Source organism: Denticeps clupeoides, chromosome 6 (assembly GCF_900700375.1).
Source record: "Denticeps clupeoides chromosome 6, fDenClu1.1, whole genome shotgun sequence".
In the NCBI taxonomy this organism is placed as follows: domain Eukaryota; kingdom Metazoa; phylum Chordata; class Actinopteri; order Clupeiformes; family Denticipitidae; genus Denticeps; species Denticeps clupeoides.
Genome location: NC_041712.1, coordinates 24735831 through 24757062, shown reverse-complemented (window position 1 = coordinate 24757062; position 21232 = coordinate 24735831). Strand labels below are relative to the sequence as shown.

The following is a 21232-nucleotide window of genomic DNA, read 5'->3' as shown; positions in this document are numbered from 1 at the left end:
ACGCGCCAAGCGGCCCGGTTCTGTCCGGCCCACCCTGATGGGCTTGTAACGCGCTGCAGTAATGTAAGAAGATCGCGGTTTGGTTGTTTTCATTTCCCGCCAGCGGGCAGCAGCGCATACGTGACCGCGGTGGTCGCCGCGCTCTTATTAGCGGGTCTTCATATCGTATGACATTTCACGAGGACATCCTGGAAAAGGTCTAAATTCGTTTCTGAGACATCTGAAAAGGAGTGGCTTAATGAGTGCACAATTTGCGGGCTAAAGAGCAATCGTCCCCCAAAGCTGCCCTGTGGGGGTCCCGTTTCTCTTCGAAAAGCCCGTCATCATCCACCACACCAGCAGGGGGCCCCAGAGAGCACTTAAAAACGGCTATAAATATATATACTAAACATGGCAAACTTTTTCACGAAGACGTCCACGGTCTGACAAGGTCATATGACTCGTTTATTCATTTTTATGGGGGTGACGACCTGTGACCTACGACCCCAAAAACATGAATGTTTGTAACAAGGATGGTAAACGTTGAGCCGAGTCTTCTTTGGTGAATGAATGTCAGTTAGCGCATAGTTCACTTATTTTAAAGTTAAATCCTGCTTAATTCTGTATAACTTAAAGTGCTAATTACTATTCAAGTTTCCTGAAAATGCGCCAACGTCCCAGTTTCACGCACGATTTTCAAAGGTTGCGCAACCAAATCCGACACGATATCCTGCGGGGATCTGCTGTGGGGGATCCGCTGTTCTTAATCACGGCCAGACCTCCCCCGCCTTTACAGGCCCCGCTGCTGTCGCCGGGACTCTCGGCAGCCACGTCCCTCGCGCTGATTACGGCTCCCCGAGCCCAGACCTCCAGCTTCACCATGGCAACCCTTTCTGAGGTGGTTTTCCAGCGAATCCATAGCCAAATATCACCGAAGCGGCCCGCTGCACGATAATTACAGAGGCCGCTGTGATGTGGAGGGCAGGCGGACCCCTAAACGCTGCAGCAGGCCTCTCCGTCACGTCGCGCCACCTTGTTTTTCCATCCACGGCTATCGCGGCCTCCTTCGCTCCACCTCCTTCCCTTTGAAGGGGCGAGACGGCGAGCGCCGCGCTGACGTCCCCGTAAGGCCCACTCGCGCTCGGCGGTGGAGGAATGTTTTTTTTTTTTTTTCTCCCAGAGACGTCTGGACGTGGGACAAGTCGGACCCCCGGCCCCCCAAACCGACCCCTCTACTCGATTTACCTTCAGACCTTATAGAAGTATAAAGGCCGGATTCGCGTGCCAGGTAATGAACGGCCCCCGGCCTGCAAGGCGTAGCGAAGCTCGGCCACTCGGTCCTTTCACCGTTTTTTTCTTCGAGGATTTTGTGACCGTGTGGTTTTGGTTTTATTTGACTACGCATGGATCACCGTAGCGTAAAAATTGGGTCTTTTAACAACTTTTTTGGGGGGCCATATTTTAAAAAACAGCAAACAGTGAATAAGGTTGTGGGTTTAGATGATGAAAATACGCGGTTTTCCACAGTGACTGGTGCACCAGGCAGCGTCCTCGCGCAGAAATGAACAGAACGGAATGAGACTTGAGACGGAATGAGACGAGGAGACTTCTACCACCTTTAATAAAACTACTACCTACCCACTTATTCAAAAAGTCTTTCAAACCAATCTAACACTTACACACGCACATGCACACACGCTCACAACATTAAAAAAAAAAAAACACCTTCGTCCAGCACTTAACAATTCCCCAGCATGTTCTATTCCTGACAAGTTGGGCCTTATCAGGACGCTTAGTTTTGTAACTCAAAATCTATAGAAACCGGATGAGAATTGCTGGTGTCGTCCTCCTGTAAGTCGCTTTGGATAAAAGCGTCTGGCAAGTAAAGTAAAGTAAAGTAAAGTAAAGTAGGCCAGAAAGTGGCTGCAGGGTTGCCAGGTTGTGGACTTCAGGACGAATGAGCTCATTTACCGGCACGGCTACCTGGCAGGCTGTCAGGGCCGCGTTCCAGCCACTCGTGGTTAACCGGCGTGAGGGGAACCCTTCGGACGCCGTCAGGTGAGCCCCGGCGTGTCATCGCACGGGTGTCCCCCCCCCGCATTTCGGCCGGCATCTTCAGCTACAGTCGGTCCGCCTTCCAGAGTCTGGTTCGTATAAAAGCCCGTTGGGAGCTGGACCAGCTGCGGGGTTTTTCATCTTTGTAATATAATCTAATTGAAGAAACATGTCCCGATGAATGTGTGTTTATAAGGCGAACGCGCTCCTCTAAACATTTGGTTCCTCGCCGAAGCGCCCTATCTGCTGCAAGCTGCAGGTACTGATGGAGAGAAGAAAGACCAGTAGATAAAAAACGCAGTGGAGCAGGAACTGGCAGATGAATTATGCTGGACATGTGTTTTCGGTTGGCCTTAAATAGCTGCTTACTTACTGCTCTAAGTGGCTGTTCTGACCGTGATGTGGTCGGTAACGGGGATTTGGTGTCCAGTAACCCGATCGGTGGTCTTTATACAACCTGCTGGCTGGTCCCGATGTTCACACGATGAAAACGTTCCTTCTGCTTCTCCAGTCTTTCCGTACGCATCAGCATTTTTCCTTAATAGTTCATTGACCTCTGGTATAATCCATTACATCACAGCATATAAAATCTCTGGATGTTATTAATGTTCATCTAGGGAACAGGAACCATCATTGTGACTGAAATTCTGGGTTTATGCTCTTTGATCCTGAAGGACACCAGGTCTTGTTGTGGAGAACATTACCATCTGCTGTGAGAGCTGCAGCCTCCAAACATTTTTTAAACTGGTTGTTCTGATTTGAGGCCGTTTCTGGTCTGGTTGGTCGTGGGAGGCCTGGACCTCACAGACATGAAGCTCGGACAGAAGCAGTGACAGGATGTTCCTCACCCGGCTCAGAGGTGGAAGGTCAGTGTGGTGTCATTTCTAATCTCCAGAGTGCGACACCGCAGCCAAACAATCAACAGGAAGCAGCTGATGGATCCGTCAGACCCTGGAGAAACCGTGTGAAGGAGTCCTTACTGAACCTCTGAACCTGACATTCAGGTTTTCCTCTTCACGTCGCCTCGAGCTTCGGCTTCGAGGTGACTCCTCCCTGATGGTTTCCACATAAAATATGGCACTTTTTGCATTCAGGTGCCAAAACGAAGAGATGGGGACCATGAAAGAGAGGAAACGTGTCCACTGAGCAACCCCGCAGCACAGCTGAATCCGCTTCTGGCACTGATAAGACCTTCCGCAGTAATATGTTAACTGATTTGGAGTGAAAGTGAAGTGAAGTGACGTGACGTATTTAACCATCACCTGCGGGCAGTGGTGGCCTAGAAGGGGACGGAAGGTTGACCCCACACACTGCTCCCGGGGCGCGTATCATGGCTGCCCGCTGTTAAATACAGAGACCACATTTCACTGTGTGCATTGTGATACTCAGCAGCAGTGAAATTTGTCCTCTGTATTTAACCATCGCCCTTGGTGAGCAGTGAGCAGTGGGCAACCGTCTGATGACGGGGACGCTTCCTTAACCGCTAGGCCACCAGTGCACCATGATGCCCCGTGATGTGTCACATGTGACCACTAACAGGATGTGAGCTGTGAGCAGCCATGACAGGCGCCTGAGGAGCAGTGTGTGGGGACGGTGCCTTCATCAAGAGGATTCGGGACTCGAACCGGCAACCCTTCCTTATCCTCTAGGCCACCGCTGCCCCTGTAAGATGGGGGAGTTTTGGTTTAAACTGCATGAGTAACAATTAGTGTTAATTTTGTAAATGAAATATTTGATGAAAAATGATCTTCAACGAACATTTATAACGTGAAGGAGACAAGATGCAGCGTAAATGCTGGTCGTGTGACGATAACTATAATGAAATATATCATGTAATATTGTTGACGAATAAAATGATTACGGGTTATCAGATGTCTTGGAGAAAAAGACGAAGTGACGTTTGGACACTTTTTTTTACAATGAAGTGGAAAAGAAAACAGGATGTGTTTCGAAAAAACACGGAACGGATGTCGAGTATTCATTCACATTTACAGCATTTACATTTACCAGACACCCTTATCCAGAGGGACTTACAATCAGTAGTTACAGGGACACTCAGGGGTTAAGTGTCTTGCTCAGGGACATGATGGTAGTAAGTGGGATTTGAACCTTTGAAAAGAATTGCATTAAAACTAGACTAAAATATTCATAAATAATTTAGACTAAAACAAGACTTAATCGTAATTTAAATTTGATCTTAATTACATGCTACACCAGATGCTCTACATGCAAATGTCCAACATGATGGCACATTATGAAATGGGAAGTAGGGACTTAGTTTAAACATTAGTTTAAATCCGTGAGGTTTTTAAAGCATTTTAATGAATGACGTGGAAATGTTGTGCAATTAAAGTCAAGATTTCTCCATAACAAAAAAATCCACATTTTCAACAGCAATAAAATGTCAATAAAACATTAGTCATGATACAAATTTTATGTTTGAAAAAAGTACATTTGAAGGCAAATAATTTTGTACATTTACTCAAGTGGAAGGCAGAATATTTACTGGAGTACAGCTACTGATATTTTTACCTAGTTGTATAGTGGTATAATGTAATATCGTCACGATGGCTGGACATGGCGAGGAAGGAGGACGCGTACGCACGACGTCACAGGACAGGGGTTTCATACATAACTGACAAGACAAGGACACATCAGCAGACACTGACCCGACGGCGAACAGACACGATCAGGATAGTTTTATACAATGATACACAGGTGATAACAATCAGGGAACATTACACAGGACCAACATGAAACTCCGGTCCGAACTCCGGACCCGGAGTCGCACCTGCCGGACCGGATCATGACAAATGTACATTTTGAAGTATATACGGCATGTGCTTTACTTTATCTCAATGAAAGCAGCGTGAATAATTAGAATACATGAACCCCATGTTCTCATGTCTGTATTTGTCATGCTTGTGTTCCCTGGAGCCCGCTTCTGCACGCAGGAATACGCCGCGCGTTCCCACGGCCGATGCCCGCGACCAGGCCGCGCCGGGGGAAGGAAGCTGATGGATAGGAATGCCGGCCTGGCAGAGGGAGGCTGTGCCACGCCGCTCCCGCCTCGCTGGGGGCCCACTTCCTGTTTTCTGTACGACCGAATGAATTCGACGACCGCTGGGGTCGGAACCTCGAAGACCAGAGGAGGGGAGACAGGACAGAAGACGGAGACCCTGGAATCACAGCCTACCGTCTCAAGTTAAATCTACGTTCCCACTTGACCCGTATTCATACCGGAAGGAATGGACTCCTCAGGGCTCGGGAGGACGGGATTTGGTCCCTCTCTGTCCAGATGTCAGGAAGGAGGTGATGTTAGGTTCCTGGTGCAGCCGTCCCCTCCCACGGCCCTCGCTCGGCCTGTCCAGCGCGCGGGAGCCGTCGCTGTGCCAACGTCTCCCGCTGCGCCTGTCCTCATTATGGTCGGGATCACAGGCTTGGCCGGGGCCCCGCTCCCAGCACCATTCCCCCGGGCGGAGGATGTCTCTGCTGGTGGAGCCTCCTGTCCCCTCGTTCTCCTCCTGCCCACTGACGTCACCGCTCTCTGTTGTTTTAGGCCGGAGAGAAGAAAGACTCGTCTCCTTTCTGTCCGTACGCGTGTGCGCGTTACTGGTCCTCAGACTTCCTACTGCGCTTGTGGGATAAATTATGAAAATGTGAGCTCTTCGGGGGCCGAGGACGCGCCGATCAGGAGTTCTTGTTAAGCTGGAGCTCGGTTTCAGCGCTAAGCGCATTACCAAAACCACTAAGTCCAGATTAAGTCGAGTGATTCTGGTGGCGGGGGACTTTCAAAACTTACACTTCAACAATGAGAAAGTTCGGAAAAGCTCCAGAATTTTCCTCCATGGATTTAAGAACTTGCTCTGACGGCGCAGCAGCATTAAATCTTTATTCCATCCAGGCCGGGTCCCTGTCCTCTGTTTTGTCTGAGAAGACACAGGCCTTGGTTTTTTTCCTGTCCCTAAGTTCCTGCCACTGTGTTTTTTTTTTAAAATACGTGTCCCCAAAATAGGTGCCCAGCTGCTGACGTAAAGGCATCCCATAAATCCGAGCGGAAACAGGAAGTGAAGATTAGTGGCAGAGTGGAGGACGTTTCCTGAAGACCTGGTGCAGCTTTTTTACTCCCCCATGACGTTCACAATGCTCGACTTATTACAGAATCAAATCATGCAATTAATTTCAAATATACATTTATACAAATATACAAATATACATTTATACATATATACAATATACATTTATACAAATATACAAATATACATATAGTGACTCAACTAAGTGTCGAGTAGGACAAGGTTCAGAATGTAAAATGTACGCTGTTATAATATAAATTTATTCCATATATAAACATATGGCTGAATATGAGTATAAAATGGTCATAAACATGTGGAAAACCTGCTCACAGTTAGTAGCGGGTTCTACTTCAGAACCTTTCTGGCGTCCCTGGTTAGTCTGAGGTGGTCAGACCTTCGGCACCACTGGAAATGGACCCACTGCAGGTGTAATATTAGAGTATGAAGAGTCTGTCTACACTTATGCAGTACTGTGAAATATTACTGAGGACCAATAAACTTACAGTCCAAATTTAATTTCAGTGAAACTTTCAAAACAAATGACCATTTCATGATATACTGCCACCAAGTTGTCCCACTTAAAAAGATAATTGTACCTATGATGCAATTTTCCTCATAAGTACACTTCAACTGTGAGAGACAGAATGTAAATCACATTTTAAAGATTTAAAGAATGTATTTGTATAATGGTGCAGGGTCAACAGCAAAAGTTCACATGAATACTGTAATGACCGAATTCGAACGTTTCCTGTCGGTCTTCGGCAGGTTTGCACACACTGTAGCCGGTACTCTGGCCCAGTCTTCCATGCAGATCTTCTCAGGAGCTGTGATGTTTTGTTGGATTGAGGTCTGGAGACTGGCTCGGCCACTCCAGAAGCCTGTAAGGCTTTTTACGTAGACTCTGGTTCGTGTTTGGGATCATTGTCATGATGGAAGATCCAGCCATGTTTCATCTTCAATGTTTCCAGCGATGGAAGGAGCTTTAGGGATCAATCGTCCTGTCCCCAAAAGCATAATGTTTCCACCCGGAGCAACACAACATTCTTCCCCCTCTAGGCACCATGAACTTTCCTGCTGTTCGGAGGCTGAATGGAAGTAAAACTCAACATCAATATGCTTCCAGCCTTATGCACCTGATAACATACTGACCATTTTGCACGTCTCAATTAATCTTGCACATTCCTGCACATTTTGCACACGTTTATCCAACTTATCCACTTACAAGCGTCCTACATGATGTTGTCCAGATATGTCCTGTTCATTGTACAGAAAAGCTCTACTTTTTTCCTCTAGAGATACTGAACAGTATTTAAGCTTTAGTTTAAGTTAGTATGGTTTAGTTTAGTGTATATGTACGTATATATTTTCTTTTATGATTGCACTAATGGGGGGGGGGGGGTGTCTGTGTACGGTACACTGTGTATACTGTTGTACTGACAATAAAACAATCTTAAATCTTGAATCTCTAAAGACGAGTTCTATTTTGGTCTCTTCAGACCACACGACCTTCTCCCAATCATCCAGACGGTCTCTGGCAAACATTAGATGGGCCTGGACATGTGCTGGTTGAAGCAGGGGGACGTTTCGGGTGCTGCAGGATTTTTATCCATGACGACGTAGTGTGTTACTAATAGTAACCTTTGTTAACGTGGCCCCAGCTCTCTTCAGGTCTTTGACCTGATGTAGTTCTGGGCTGTTTCCTCACCGCTCTCAAAATCATGCAAGATGTCACCACAAGGTGACTCATCACTGTGTTGAGATCGGCCCGCGTTAACGTGAGAAACTTCCAAACTGTCCTCGTGCCACGGTTCCGCCACAGACCTCCATTAAACCTCCAAGAGGCAGAACAAAAGTGACCTTGGGGCGGCTTGTAGCTGGAGAGTCCCACCTCTGTATCCTGGAATGGTGGATGAAGGACAGAAAGTCTGTCCTCTCTGGGACGTGGAAAGCCGCATGGAATAATCTCCACCTCGTTCGGGAATTGGGATGAACATAATTACCACGCTGGACACCGAAGGGGATTTAGAATGGAGGCCGATTCCAGCTGAAGGACTGAAATGAGCAGCCGCAGAGTAGAAGCCACTGCTCCTGGGCATCCAGGTGACGTACTGGAGAAGTGTTAGGATTTCAATGTTTGCAGGAGAATTACTGCCAATTCTGAGGACATTTGCCGGCTGTAACAAGCTGTACAGGCTCCTTAGGATACGTTGGCAGGAACATGGATTCCCACAGAACACCACGGACAGGATAATTAATCAAGCTTACCCAAAAGGAGAACCTTGAGACTGCGAGAAGAACCAAGGCCTAATGCTCCTCCTAATGCCTGGAAAGCTCTTCATGTCCTTCAAGTCCTTTTGTTGAGAGCCAAGAAAGCCATGGAAGACCACCAAGTGAGTCCCTGCCAAACAGGCAAACAGAGACTTTCTGCGCTGTGGTGGAAATCACTGAAAGCCATCGAGGACCACTAAAACAGGATGAAACGTCCAGCATCCTGAGCTGTTGCACAGACACTGAGGAGAAACACGAGGATGACCCTGATGTTGTTAAACTGGATCATTAGGATCATGAGAAATCCTCTTGGTTGCAGGTCTGGCTGCTCCGTGTGGTGTTAGATGGATAAGGTAACATCTAGCACTGAGGTTTTTTGGTCCTTTTGTAGGTACCAACAGGTACCAGAAGCTACTCGCAGTCTGTGAGTCCATTCTGGGCTTCTGTAGCTACAGTGAAAGTTTATCATGGACTTTTGAGAGTATGGACGTGTGTCTGAAGACAGAAGGGCCCGTCCCGAAAAGATGAAATATTGCACTGAGGAGCGTTATGAAGAGACGCATGTTGAGCAGATGCCTGGAAGGGGAAGCGGGTTGCAAATGTGGAAATGTTCTGTACGCTGAGTGTAAAGGGATGGCGAGCAGATGAGGTGGATCTCCGCTGAGATGGTTGTGCTAGATCATAATAATTGTCAAGGCCCTTTGTTACGGACAAAGTTATTGCAGAACACTGCGCTGAGATCCACAAGAAGGAGGAAGGAAGCTTGGTGAAGATGGGTACGAAGAGGAGCCACGATTGGCACCGAGGAGATGGTGGTCAAACATGGCTAGACCGGAGCCAAACGGAACCCAGGCTTCTGCAGGGTCGTGAAGATCTTCTCCCAGAAGGCCCATAAGAGCGTCACAACGTTAGCATCTGCTCTGCGTTAGAAGTGTGCTTCCATAATCTGATGGCGCAGGAAAAAGTGGGTCCGCTCCCTTCTCCTTGGTCCTCTCTGGGACGGGTGAAGCTGCTGACGGAGCACAGCAGAGCATGGGTGGGCCTGCTTTCTTCTGCTTCCACGCATGCATGATGACCGCTCCTGAGATTAAAATCCCCACATTGTTCAGTTCGGCTGCGTGCGGCCATCACAACTCGTCACTTTATTCTGATTTTCCAGATGATTTTACTCTAAAGCGGAGAACAATGCAGCGGCTTCTTTGTCTGAGCGCCAGTTCTCCTCGGCAGAGCATGGTGGCACCAAAGTCTGCGAGAAGAGCCTCCCTCTCCGCAGCTCCCCACGTGTCGCATGCATTAGCGGTCCGGGCTGCAGGAGGAGGAGAGCAGGAGAGCAGGAGAGGAGGAGGAGGAGGAGAAGGAGGAGAGCAGGAGCAGGCGCTCGGGTTTCACTCGGCGCTGGATGCTGGCGCGTCTGCGTGCGTGGAGGTTCCACCTGACCGGCGACGGGAATATCTCCTCCCGCATGGATCCCCTGCAGCCCTGAGGACCGGGGTGCGCGTTTCCTGCGGATGAAGGTACGTGGCCTTCAGCACCGGCCCCGCGACGAAACGTTATTACGAACCCGCGCTCATCTATAAATCGCGTTTAAAGCATATTCCTGATAGAGCCACGATCTCCGGGAACCCGGCAGAGAAGGGGGGACACCGAGGTCCCCGGCGATGCCATTTCGACGTGGCGCGTACAATAAAAGCCGCGACTGCGGTGTCCCCTGCTTGACAGGTAGCCCGTGTCATTTTTGGGCGGCGACGCACCAGGCGCCCCGAAAGCGTTTTAGTGGCCGAGTGGACAACGGGTTCCATCCAGCAGGAAAGTTCACGGTGGCCTGGTTCTGGTGGGGGCGGCCACGGACCCCCGCCAGAGAGAAGGAAGGGTTGCCAGATCATAGAAGAACAAAACGCGTCTAATAAACAAGCCCCCATAATTATAATATTACGGACCCCCGCCAGAGAGAAGGAAGGGTTGCCAGATCGTACAAGAACCAAATGCGTCTAATAAACAAGCCCCCATAATTATAATATTACGGACGCCCGCCAGAGAGAATGACGGGGTGCCAGATCTTGCAAGAACAAAACGCGTCTAATAAACAAGCCCCCATAATTATAATATTACGGACCCCCGCCAGAGAGAAGGAAGGGTTGCCAGATCGTACAAGAACCAAATGCGTCTACCAAACAAGCCCCTATAATTACTATATTACGGACCCCCGCCAGAGAGAAGGAAGGGTTGCCAGATCTTACAAGATCTAAAATAACAGCTTTTTATAAATATATACAGTACAGACCAAAAGTTTGGACACACCTTCTCATTCAATGTGTTTTCTTTATTTTCATGACCATTTACATTGGTAGATTCTCACTGAAGGCCTCAAAACTATGAATAAATACATGTGGAGTTATGAACCCAATTGAGATGGTTTGGGTTGAGCTGGACCCCAACAAGTGCTAAACACCTCTGGGAACTCCTTCAAGACTGTTGGAGAAGCATTTCAGGTGACGACCTCTTGAAGCTCGTTGAGAGAATGCCAAGAGTGTGCAAAGCAGGAATCAGAGCAAAGAAACTAGAATATAAAACATGTTTTCACTTATTTCACCTTTTTTTGTTAACTACATAACTCCACATGTGTTCATTCATAGTTTTGATGCCTTCAGTGAGAATCTACCAACGTAAATGGTCATGAAGATAAAGAAAACACGTTGAATGAGAAGGCGTCTCCAAACGTTTGGCCTGGACTGTATGTTCACGAACCAAAGCCGTCAGTTTCAGGCCAAGTGTCTTGAACCGACACCAGAAGTCTCTGAAATCGAAATGACTCACGTTGAATCAAAGGCTGTTGGCTGCTGCTTTCTGTTTCAGGTCAGAAGCTTTATGACACACACACACACACACACACACACACACACACACACACACACACACACACGCAGCTGAATGGGTAACAGATGACGTTAGTGCGGGCGAGAGCGTACTTCTGCTCCCCGCCAGTGGAAATGTTTACATTACAATTTACGGTTTCCTCGCTGCAACGCTCCAGTAGCAGATATTAATAAAACATCGGCTGGAACTGCCGTTTAATTATCTCACCTCCTATAACAGCCCTTTGTTTCATTTATAGGACGTTTTCCATTCACCAGCTACTTTATAAAATCCCTCATTATAGTATTACTGTTGGTAATCGTGCATTATAACGCAGTAACGGGGTCCCGCAAAGTGAGAGGGGCTTCGAACGCCACAAAAACATCTGCTGCTTCCAGCCAATCGAATGCCGCCAGTTTTGTTTCCCTCGTTCTATTTGTCAAGCGCCGCTCTATTTAAAGACGCCGGCGGTTCGGCAAGGCAGCTGTCTCGGGACGCCGCTGCCGTGTGTATTCTCACCGAGGCCTGAAGTTGAATGGATCACAGGAGGCCTGATTCTACCTCGTAACGCGGTCGGGGCCATGTGCTGGCCGATCTCCAGCCGGACCGTGCCCTGTAATTTCCGCCAGTCCCGGGCGAATGGGCCACGGCGAGGACGGTGTCCCCCACGTCTTTATTAACCAGCGCCGGGCCCTGTGATTATGAGGGGAGCTCATATCCTGACATTCACCATTGTGCTGCGAGTGGAGCGCTCAGCAGGAAGCGGGGTGATAGAGGGAGACGGGCGGCTATTTCTGTGGAGGTTCACGCACTCCGGTGGTGCCGGATGCCACGTGTGACGTCCCTTTTTAGTAATGCCAGGCGGACGGTTCACACGCTCTCCATCGGATCTTTCGACGTGATTTACTAAGGTAGTTGGCGCCAACAAGGCACCAATGCTTTTGAATTCATTGTAAAATGAAATTCATATTTTTCATATTTACGGCATTTACCAGACGCCCTTATCCAGAGCGACTTACAGTCAGTAGTTACAGGGACAGTCCCCCCCTGGGGACACTCAGGGTTAAGTGTGACACGATGGTAGTAAGTGGGATTTGAACCTGGGTCTTCTGGTCTATAGGCAAGTGTGTTACCCACTAGGCTACTACCATCCTACAAACTCCCAGTTGAATCAAAATATTGTAATTTTTTGTTTTTGCTCTCGTATGAAAAACGTCACTTACGGCAATATCTTTACCGCTCAATATGAAGGTGCGATATTTTTAAATTAAATTACCAAATGTGACCGTTATACTGTATACACACGAGTTAATCATAATCATCTGTCATATTTGAAGGTGGTTCTGGCTCCATCAGGCTTTTTATTTGCCGACTGTCGTCCTCCATACGCGGCCAGTCTGGGCACCTGAATAATTCAGAGCGTCTCCGTCCGCGTTTTCCTGTCCCCGTCTCGGAACGCCGCCTGAATGCGTCTGGCTGCTGCCGGTGTGTGGACGCTCCTTTGTCTGATCTGCTCGTGTTCCCTGTAGCTCCAGGCCAGAGATGCCGGAACTCGTCCCCGCTGAGGACGCTTCATGATAATGAGAAATGATAAAGTCAAGTGAAGTGATTGTCGATAAATGACAAAACTGCGTCATGCAGCTGGATTGACGCTTGGCACCTTGTCCCTGCAGCGACGCGTCTCGAACGATGGGGTCTCTTTGTCCCTCTGATCGGGTTGCGAGCGGGGCCGGCACCAGGGCCTTTCCCAGGCCTGTTTTGGCTACGCGTGCCGTGTTTAGTCTCCGGCCCGTTCCTGCGACGGCGCGTGTGTAAAAGGCGCTACGTGGCGGCGTTGTCACGCGATACCGGAGCGAAGGTGGGTTTCCGTCAACGGCACCGTCTGGAAAAATCGGTGGGAGGAAACCCAACGCGCAGCGCCGCCAAACTGCTCCCAACCGGCAGCTCGGCGTCCCCCCCGGGGGCCGAGAGAATGGAAGTGGCGCTACGCCGCGAAGACGTGGAATAATGAACTAAGCGAAGGGAAGGGACCGCGGGCCTCGTTTTGTAATTTGTGCGTAAATCCGTCCTCGTTTTATGGGCCCCGCGCGCCTGCACGCTGTAACGTGAGCGCAGGTACGACATCAACAGGCCTGAAGATCCCAGGGATCAAATTCCGCTTCGTACATACGTACGCTCGCAATATCACGTTCCACGTAGGTGTTTACCGGGCTTATCACCAATTCCCGTATGCACACAGAGGGCCGGATCGTGCCATCGGCAACATAGGTTGGGGATAAGGAAGCGGGACCGTTATCGGGTTGCGGGTTCGAATCCCGACCCACCGAGGTGCCACTGAGGTGCCACCGTCCCCACACACTGCTCCCCGGGCGCCTGTCATGGTGCCCACTGCTCACTCAGGGTGATGGTTAAATGCAGAGGACACGTTTCGTTGTGCTGCAGTGTTTCTCAATGACAATCACTTCACTTTTACTTTCATCAATGCTCAGGGCGCCACAAGCAGAGGAAGGAAGAAAGTGGAACATTCCACTATTCTAGTCATTAATATGAAAGGAACAAGCCCACATGAGTAGTAGTAATGATAATAACAATCATGCCCAATCCTATATTATCTGGTGCTCAGGGGAGGAAATCGTCAAAAAGACAGCAGTAATACTACATAATAATAATGCAATTAAATGTCTCGTCTTGTTTTCGTTAAGAAAAATGAATTTTATTTGTCTAATTTTTATTTTGGAAAATATTTGTGTCATTTTCATTCCTCAACAATATTACATGATATATTTTGTTATAATCATCGTCTCATGATCGGCGTTTACGCTGCGTCTCGTCTCGTCTCCGTAACGTCATAAAGGTTCGTTGACGAAGATATTTTGTCAAAAATTTCTTGGATTTATAACATGGCGGGGCTGATGGAACCAGGATGGCTGGGGCAGTTTGAGGGGGATTCGGGGTCGAGCGTTAACAGCACGACCGTGGGTGTGTCGGGTTACCTGGAGAGGCGGGGCATCCCATGACGCCATGTTTTGGGGCGGGGCCTCGTTAAATGCTGGGCATGGTCACCTGACCCCGCCGGAGGTCTGAGTAACGAGTTGGCGGCAGTGGGCCTGGTTTGGACCTCGGGCCGCGGTGTAACACCATTAAGGCCCCGGAGCTCTTGGATTTAAGGGCTCTGAGAGTTTACAATAAAAACTTATTGAACGGAACTTTGTTTCTGGATTCGCTGCGAACAGCACAAATGGAACACGTCAAGTTTTTACGGTTGAGCTTCGTCCAAGTGCAGAAAATGCACACTTACCACCATCATAGCTGGACTCAGGAAATTTTAAAAGGTTAAAAAATAGAAATGCACAACGCTTCCAGCCATACGCTACCCCCAATGTTTCCCGACTTCTCTTCTTCGCCGTTAACATTGATCTCGATGTGTCTCTATAAGCACATATATTTCTCAGTGGACGTGGGAGGCGGCGGGGACTTCCTGTGTTAAAACCCGCAGGCCGCGGCTCATAAAAAGCTGTCCGTCAGCACCGGGCGTCTGCCACCTTCGCGCCGCGCTTAACCAGCTTCATCCCCCAATGACAGCTGGGCGCCTATATTCAGGCCCCAAAACCCGGTGAAAATTGAGATGGGCCACATACCACAGCCGCCTGTCCTCCTCAGACCCCGCCCCTCCTGCCGGTAGCGGGATTCGCCGGTGGAGCTCCGTTCCAGCGCTGGCGAGACGAATTTCCCAACAAATGTCGCGCTGTAAGAGCAGGGCAACGAGCTCTTGAAACAAGTATAAAAATCCTCCACCAACAATAAATATTCATAATAGCTGTGAGTAATTTTGCTGATTTTGCCGATGGGCGGTGTGGGTGTAGACAACAATATTCATATCTGTTCTTACATGGCAGTCTAATGATAATTTGTCACCACACCGGCCTCATGAATTATAAGTTACTCGAACACAGAGACCTGTGCACGCGAGACTCTGCTTTTAAATCTCTTCTCTTTGGCCTTCGACACACTGTGAGATGTGGACATCATATTATTGTATATTTAATGTCTCATTTGTTCGTCTGTGTATTTCGTTGTCTTTAATTTATTGTCTATTATTTATCCTTCTTTATACTTCACAAGGTGTATTTTTTTACAAGCCTTCAGTCCCAGAATCTGACTATTAGTATCATTTACATTTATGGCATTTATGCCATTTACTAGCTGTGGCTTCCCCGTCAGGCCACTGCGAGTAGGGGACGTCCCCAGTCCGTGTTGGTCCCGCTCGTGACCTCCAGCGACCTGCTGAGGAGGAGAAAAGATGTGCGTTGTGGCGATACGGTGCGGCTCTGCGTGACTTGAGGATATTACACTTGGCCGCCGGCGCCCTTGCACGGCCCCGCCTGTTTTGGTCGTTAGGACCGGGGAAGGACCTGAAAGGGAACGCTTCGCTCGAGCAGCGGCCTGTTCCGTGCAAAAGCGAGCCCCGAAGTGAGTCGACGAGCAAATCGAGCAGCGGCACTTCCACCGAACCCTCTTCAGGTTGTTATAAATCCGGCAGCGTAGCGCCAGAATGGCTTTACCTTTTCTGTTCTTTTCTTTTCTGTTTTTAGATGAATTCTCCCGAGTCACGGATTGGGTAGGACTAGATTACAGGGTTCCAGAGCCTTTCAGAGCACGCGTGGGTGGGAGGGCAAGGCCTCGCGACGCGCATATAGTGCATATTAAACACTACAAAAGCGCACACTTCACACACACACACACAACTCCAGTCACGCACGCACGGACGGTAATGGCCTCTTGTGCACACTAACGTCCGGCTGCGTTCATAATTGCGTGCTCATGAGGAAGATTTATTTCAGGGAGTTCAGAAACGTGTAAATCTCTCTTGTTTTTTTGGACTGTACACTCCTACTGAGCCACTAGAGGGAGGGAAGAAAGATCTGAAAACCCATTTGTAATGTTTCAGGGTTATTTGGCCAAAACTTCAAACTGCGTTCTCCAACGCTGTTTTTCACCATTTCTGCCTTTGAATTTATTGCTTGTCGTCCAAGAAGACCCCTTTTTAAGCCAAATTTAAAATGACCAGAGACAAATTACCACCGTAATCCCCTCGTTAATAATGCCTGTTGAGACGCCAGATCCTGAGGTTCGAATATCTGCAGGAAAAGTGGCCGGCCGATTCTGACTGTGAGCCGCCGAGGATTACCGGGACTCGGCGCCAGAGCGCTGTAATTGGCTAATCTCTGTCCTGCAGTTCCTTAGGACGGCATAAAATATCGTCCCACTCAGTCTGGCCAGTCTCGCCGCGAGTCCTACATCCATTTCGCTGACAGGCCTCCAAACATATGGTCCCGACTCTGGCCACGGGGCTCTTAACAGTAGGAACACTTCCCTCATTATTTCCCGCCCCTCCTCTGTGTCCTCCATCGCTCTGCGTGTGGAAGGGTCTCACGGTTCCAGCGTGTCCTGTGCGCGACGTTCGGGTTACTTTAACCGTATGGAACCGAGGTCGGGGGGAAGATCTGGCAACCGTTCTGTGTTTATGGTTTGGAGAGGTGAAGATCATTTTTACAGGTGTCACTTTATAAAACATTGTGCTTGGACGGGCGCCCGAGGAAGCTTCTGAGGTAACGTTGGTAGGACCAAGAGGCTTTTGTGGGAGCGGTGCGCGAGGAGCGTGTTGCGGTTGTAAAGGTTTCTGCGGTTTCCCATGGCCAGCGGCTGTTTATTTGTGGTGCGTGTGTGTCCTACACGTGTGCTTCAGACCTCAGGACCTTTTTTTCTTCTCTTTTTCCAGGCAGGTGTGAGACGAATTTGCCAAGATGTCAAGACCCAAAGGTTTGGAAAAGAATTCCTGCAGTCGGGCCGGAAGCCCAGGGATCTGGAGGTGGAAGATGCTGCTGTGGTGTGTAGTTTTGGAACTGGTAATTGTCCACTCCACCGCGGTCCAGGGAGTGCTGGAGCTTCAGCTGGACGAGGAGCAGCCTGCAGGGACCATTGTAGGAGACATCAGTGCTGGGCTTCCACATGGTGTGACAACATCGTTCTACTTTGTCTCGGACCACGATGGAAAAGAAATGGGTGACGACCTGCTCATCGACGTCACCACCGGCATCATTAAGACCGCCCGGCGCTTGGACCGCGAGGAGAAGGACCATTATAAGTTCATTGCATTTACCATGGACGGCATCCATATAGAGGTGTCCATTACATTAAACGACATCAACGATCATGCTCCATCATTCCCAAAACACAGGGTCTCTCTGAAGATCCCAGAACAGGCTGCAGTCGGGACCAGGTTCCCACTAGAGCCAGCGACTGATGCCGACAAGGACCAGCTAACCACACAGGGCTACCTGATCAAAGATGGCAACGTGGGACAGGTCTTCCGTCTCGAGACAAAGAGGGCTGCCAATGAAATACTCTACCTGGACCTCGTGGTGAACGGAGTTCTGGACAGAGAGAAAAGGTCCTCTTATTCTTTACTCCTGGAGGCGTTTGATGGTGGCTCTCCGAAAAAGACAGGACAGATGACCCTAGACGTGTCCGTTGAGGACATAAACGACCACGCTCCCGTGTTCAACCAGAGCCGCTACCACGCCATCATCTCCGAGAGCCTCCCTCAAGGTAGCAACATCCTGCAGGTCTTTGCTACCGATGCGGATGAAGGCGACAACGGCCTGGTGCTCTACGACATCAACCGTCGCCAGAGCGACCCTGACCGATACTTCGTCATTGACCCTCGCTCTGGCATCATCACCCTCAACAAGCCCCTCGACTACGAGGTCCGCAAGGTTCACGAGCTGGTGGTGCAGGCACGCGACAACGCGAGCCAGCCCGAGGTCACCAACGCTTTCGTCACCATTCACGTCCGCGACTACAACGACAACCAGCCCACCATGACCATCATCTTCCTCAGCGAGGACGGCTCGCCTCGAATCTCCGAGGGGGCGCAGCCAGGCCAGTATGTGGCACGCATCTCAGTCTCAGATCCCGACTACGGCGAGTATTCCAACGTCAACGTCTCCCTGGAAGGCGGCGACGGCAAATTTGCCCTCACGACTAAGGACAGCATCATCTACCTCATCTACGTGGACCAGGTCCTCGATCGCGAAGAGCGGGATTCGTACGAGCTGAGAGTGATGGCCACCGACTCAGGCAGCCCACCGCTCCACGCCGAGTCTTCCTTCACCATCCAGGTCATGGACGTCAATGACAACCCTCCCCTCTTCGACCAGCAGGCCTACAAGCAAACCATCCCCGAGGTGGTCTACCCAGGCAGCTTCGTCCTGCAGGTCACGGCCAGGGACAAGGACCAGGGCCTGAACGGAGACGTGCGCTACCGCGTCCTGCCCGACGCCGGCTCGCATTCGGACTGGTTCTCCATCGACCCCGTCACCGGGATCATCACAACGGCGGTCCAGCTGGATTACGAGAAGGACCCCAAGCCCACCGTGACAGTGGTGGCCACGGACGGCGGCAAGCCTCCGCTGTCCTCCACCACGGTGGTGGAGGTCACCTTGCAGGATATAAATGACAACGAGCCCGTGTTCGGCAGCAGCATCTACAACGTGTCCATCAAGGAGAACACTGCGGCGGGGACCTGCTTCCTGGAGGTACGAACTGCCGTTTGCCTGGTTTATGTCACGCACGTCACACCGTGCGTACTGACTAGAGATGCTCATATCGACCGTTTAACCGCTAACCCAGAGAATGAATTTTGATCGATTGTTACTATCAGTTAAACTGTTTAAAATGTTTACATATATTTTAATTATTATTATTAGTTGTAGTATAAAGGTTTGCGGCATAAATATGCTACTATTTGTTAACTCATGGGGCGTTGTCACGTGCAACCACGCGTGCCTTCACGCGTAATTTGCGAGCGAAAAGAAGTACTGTGTGGGACCATTTCCCCAAATGGACAAGCAGACACACAACTGAGAACCTTTTGTAATCTTGAAAAATATTCTGTGCATTTTTTCATTTATATTAATTCGTTTTTGTCCGTTGTCAGAAACGCTGCAGGTGCGTGAAAATTTGACGTGTCCATGTTGTTCGCACACGTTAAAATAAAACTGAAACAAAAATGTTCACATATTTCATCAGACACTCCTCAGTTCTATTTTAATTCAATCCTAATTTAATATTTGTTATATTAAACTTCCACTTCTGCTCTTGCGCCCTCTGGTGGGCTGGAGGTGACAGTATTCTAATCCGATCACGGTTGGGGAAATGAATCACAATGGACCCCTAGGACTGACGATGATTTAAAAAATTGACGTCGTGGTGGGACATTATTAACATTATGAACTGCCGTGCATTCAACTGTTACGACTGTGATCACCCACACTTTAGTCAGATCCGTCTGTCCCCCACCTCATCAGAACTTTCAGAATGAGATGGCAGGTACTGGTGAAAACATGAGGAACGTGTTCTTTTCACTTTTATGTGCTTGATGCACCGTTGCCTTCAGGGGAAGCCACACAGTCATGTTTCCATTGTGTTGCGCTGCAGTGAACTTCCTTTTCTTGGTTTTGTGAAAGATAAAAAAAGCGATTTGGACTTCGAAACAGCCTGCAGCTGAAACAGTTGCGATAAATGCCGGTTCATTTAGTCTCCGTTTGGACATTGTGGTGTGTTAGTGCTCAGGAGAGGAATGCAGGGGAACGGAGTAGAGATGAGGATCGGAGACGGGGGCAGGAGAAGCAGACATTTGCATCTTCCTGGTGAGCTGTGAGATGTTCTATGGAGGGCTGGGAGAAGGTTCCACAAAATCTTTTGCCAAATTAAGAGAACAGGAAGCAGTTTTCGTATTGAAGTAAACATGAATTGAGATAATGATTGAGAGTTTCTTTTCAGGAGATAGATGTTCTTGAGCTAAGGGCACTTCAGACTTGAGCCAAAACATGGCAGAGGCTTCACAGGAGCTACTGCTGCTTAATGAGGTCCAATACCAGGGTTTTTTCCACATAAAATCACACACTCATATTCATTTTAACTCTTAGTACTGGCTCTCATACGTATGTTTAACACTTGTTCATAATTCTGACCACTAGTCGTGGGTAACTTGTCTTATGAAAATGTCCCATGCATCACGTCCTATAACCTTGCTTGGTGCAGGCAACACTGAGCTGCAGTATGGTGGTAGCTCCTTTTTTATGGCTTGAGAGGAAGAAACAGGACACTCGATTTCATTTTCAGATGAACTGAAGGCCTGCACCAGATTAACAACTCTATTGTCTGGATAATTGAAGCCTTGGTGCAAGATAGGAGGGTTAATGGCTGTCACAATATTTGCCTGCGGCTGCTGTGGTTGGGTGCATTGCTCCGGAATAGGCCAGTAAAATGTGTAAGTCATGCTGGGGATGGTGGTCGGGACTTTGGTGGCATTAAATATACCAATTAAAAGGTCTGATTATTGAGCAAACATCTCCCAGAGAGTCCTCTTGTTCGCATAGCAGTAAATGAGTGTTTTTTTTTTTATCATAGTGGGTTTATGGGCGACTGAATACCCAAAATACCATTTTTCTCTGTCCAGCATGAGCCGCCGCTCCTCAGAGGTTCCTTATCTGCGCTGATGCTGTTTGCGCAACGCTGTTTATTTCCTGGTTTCCTTTTTTGTCCTCGTGTTGCTGTCCTTGTGCTCCATTTTTCTGGTATGGAGACTGGAATGGCATGCACGCTCATACACACACTTCCTGAACTGAAGGGTCAGGCCCTGTCATCTCCTCCCGGCCTGTGGATCTGCTGATTGTATTTATGTCTCGGACTCGACCTGTTGTGTCTGTCAGCTTCCTCTCGTGCCACAGAAGGAGCTTGTTCCTGTCCAGGTCGTGCCTTGGCAGCGCTCCGGACAATATATGCATGCTCCTTACCCTCGAAGACGCGGATGAGACACGAGCAGATGGGCCAGGTTCTGGGGGAGTCGTTTCGGGGTCAGGTCCTGGGTCGCTTTGCCTCTTCTTCGTCTTCGGATATCGAGCTCAGCCTGACGGGCCGGGCCGCGGCTACCTGTT

The 21232-nt window shown here is 49.1% G+C and overlaps 1 protein-coding gene across 1 annotated transcript in view; it reads left to right on the top strand.

Annotated features, from left to right (window-relative positions):
* The first annotated feature begins 9692 nt into the window (after window positions 1-9692).
* The window catches only part of dchs1b (dachsous cadherin-related 1b), a 63889-nt gene continuing 52349 nt past the window's right edge, over window positions 9693-21232 (top strand). The window contains exons 1-2 of the mRNA XM_028983973.1: window positions 9693-9892; window positions 17011-18829. Coding sequence (XP_028839806.1) covers window positions 17036-18829 — 1794 coding nt within the window. The 5' untranslated portion in view covers window positions 9693-9892; window positions 17011-17035. The remainder of the gene's footprint in view (window positions 9893-17010; window positions 18830-21232) is intronic.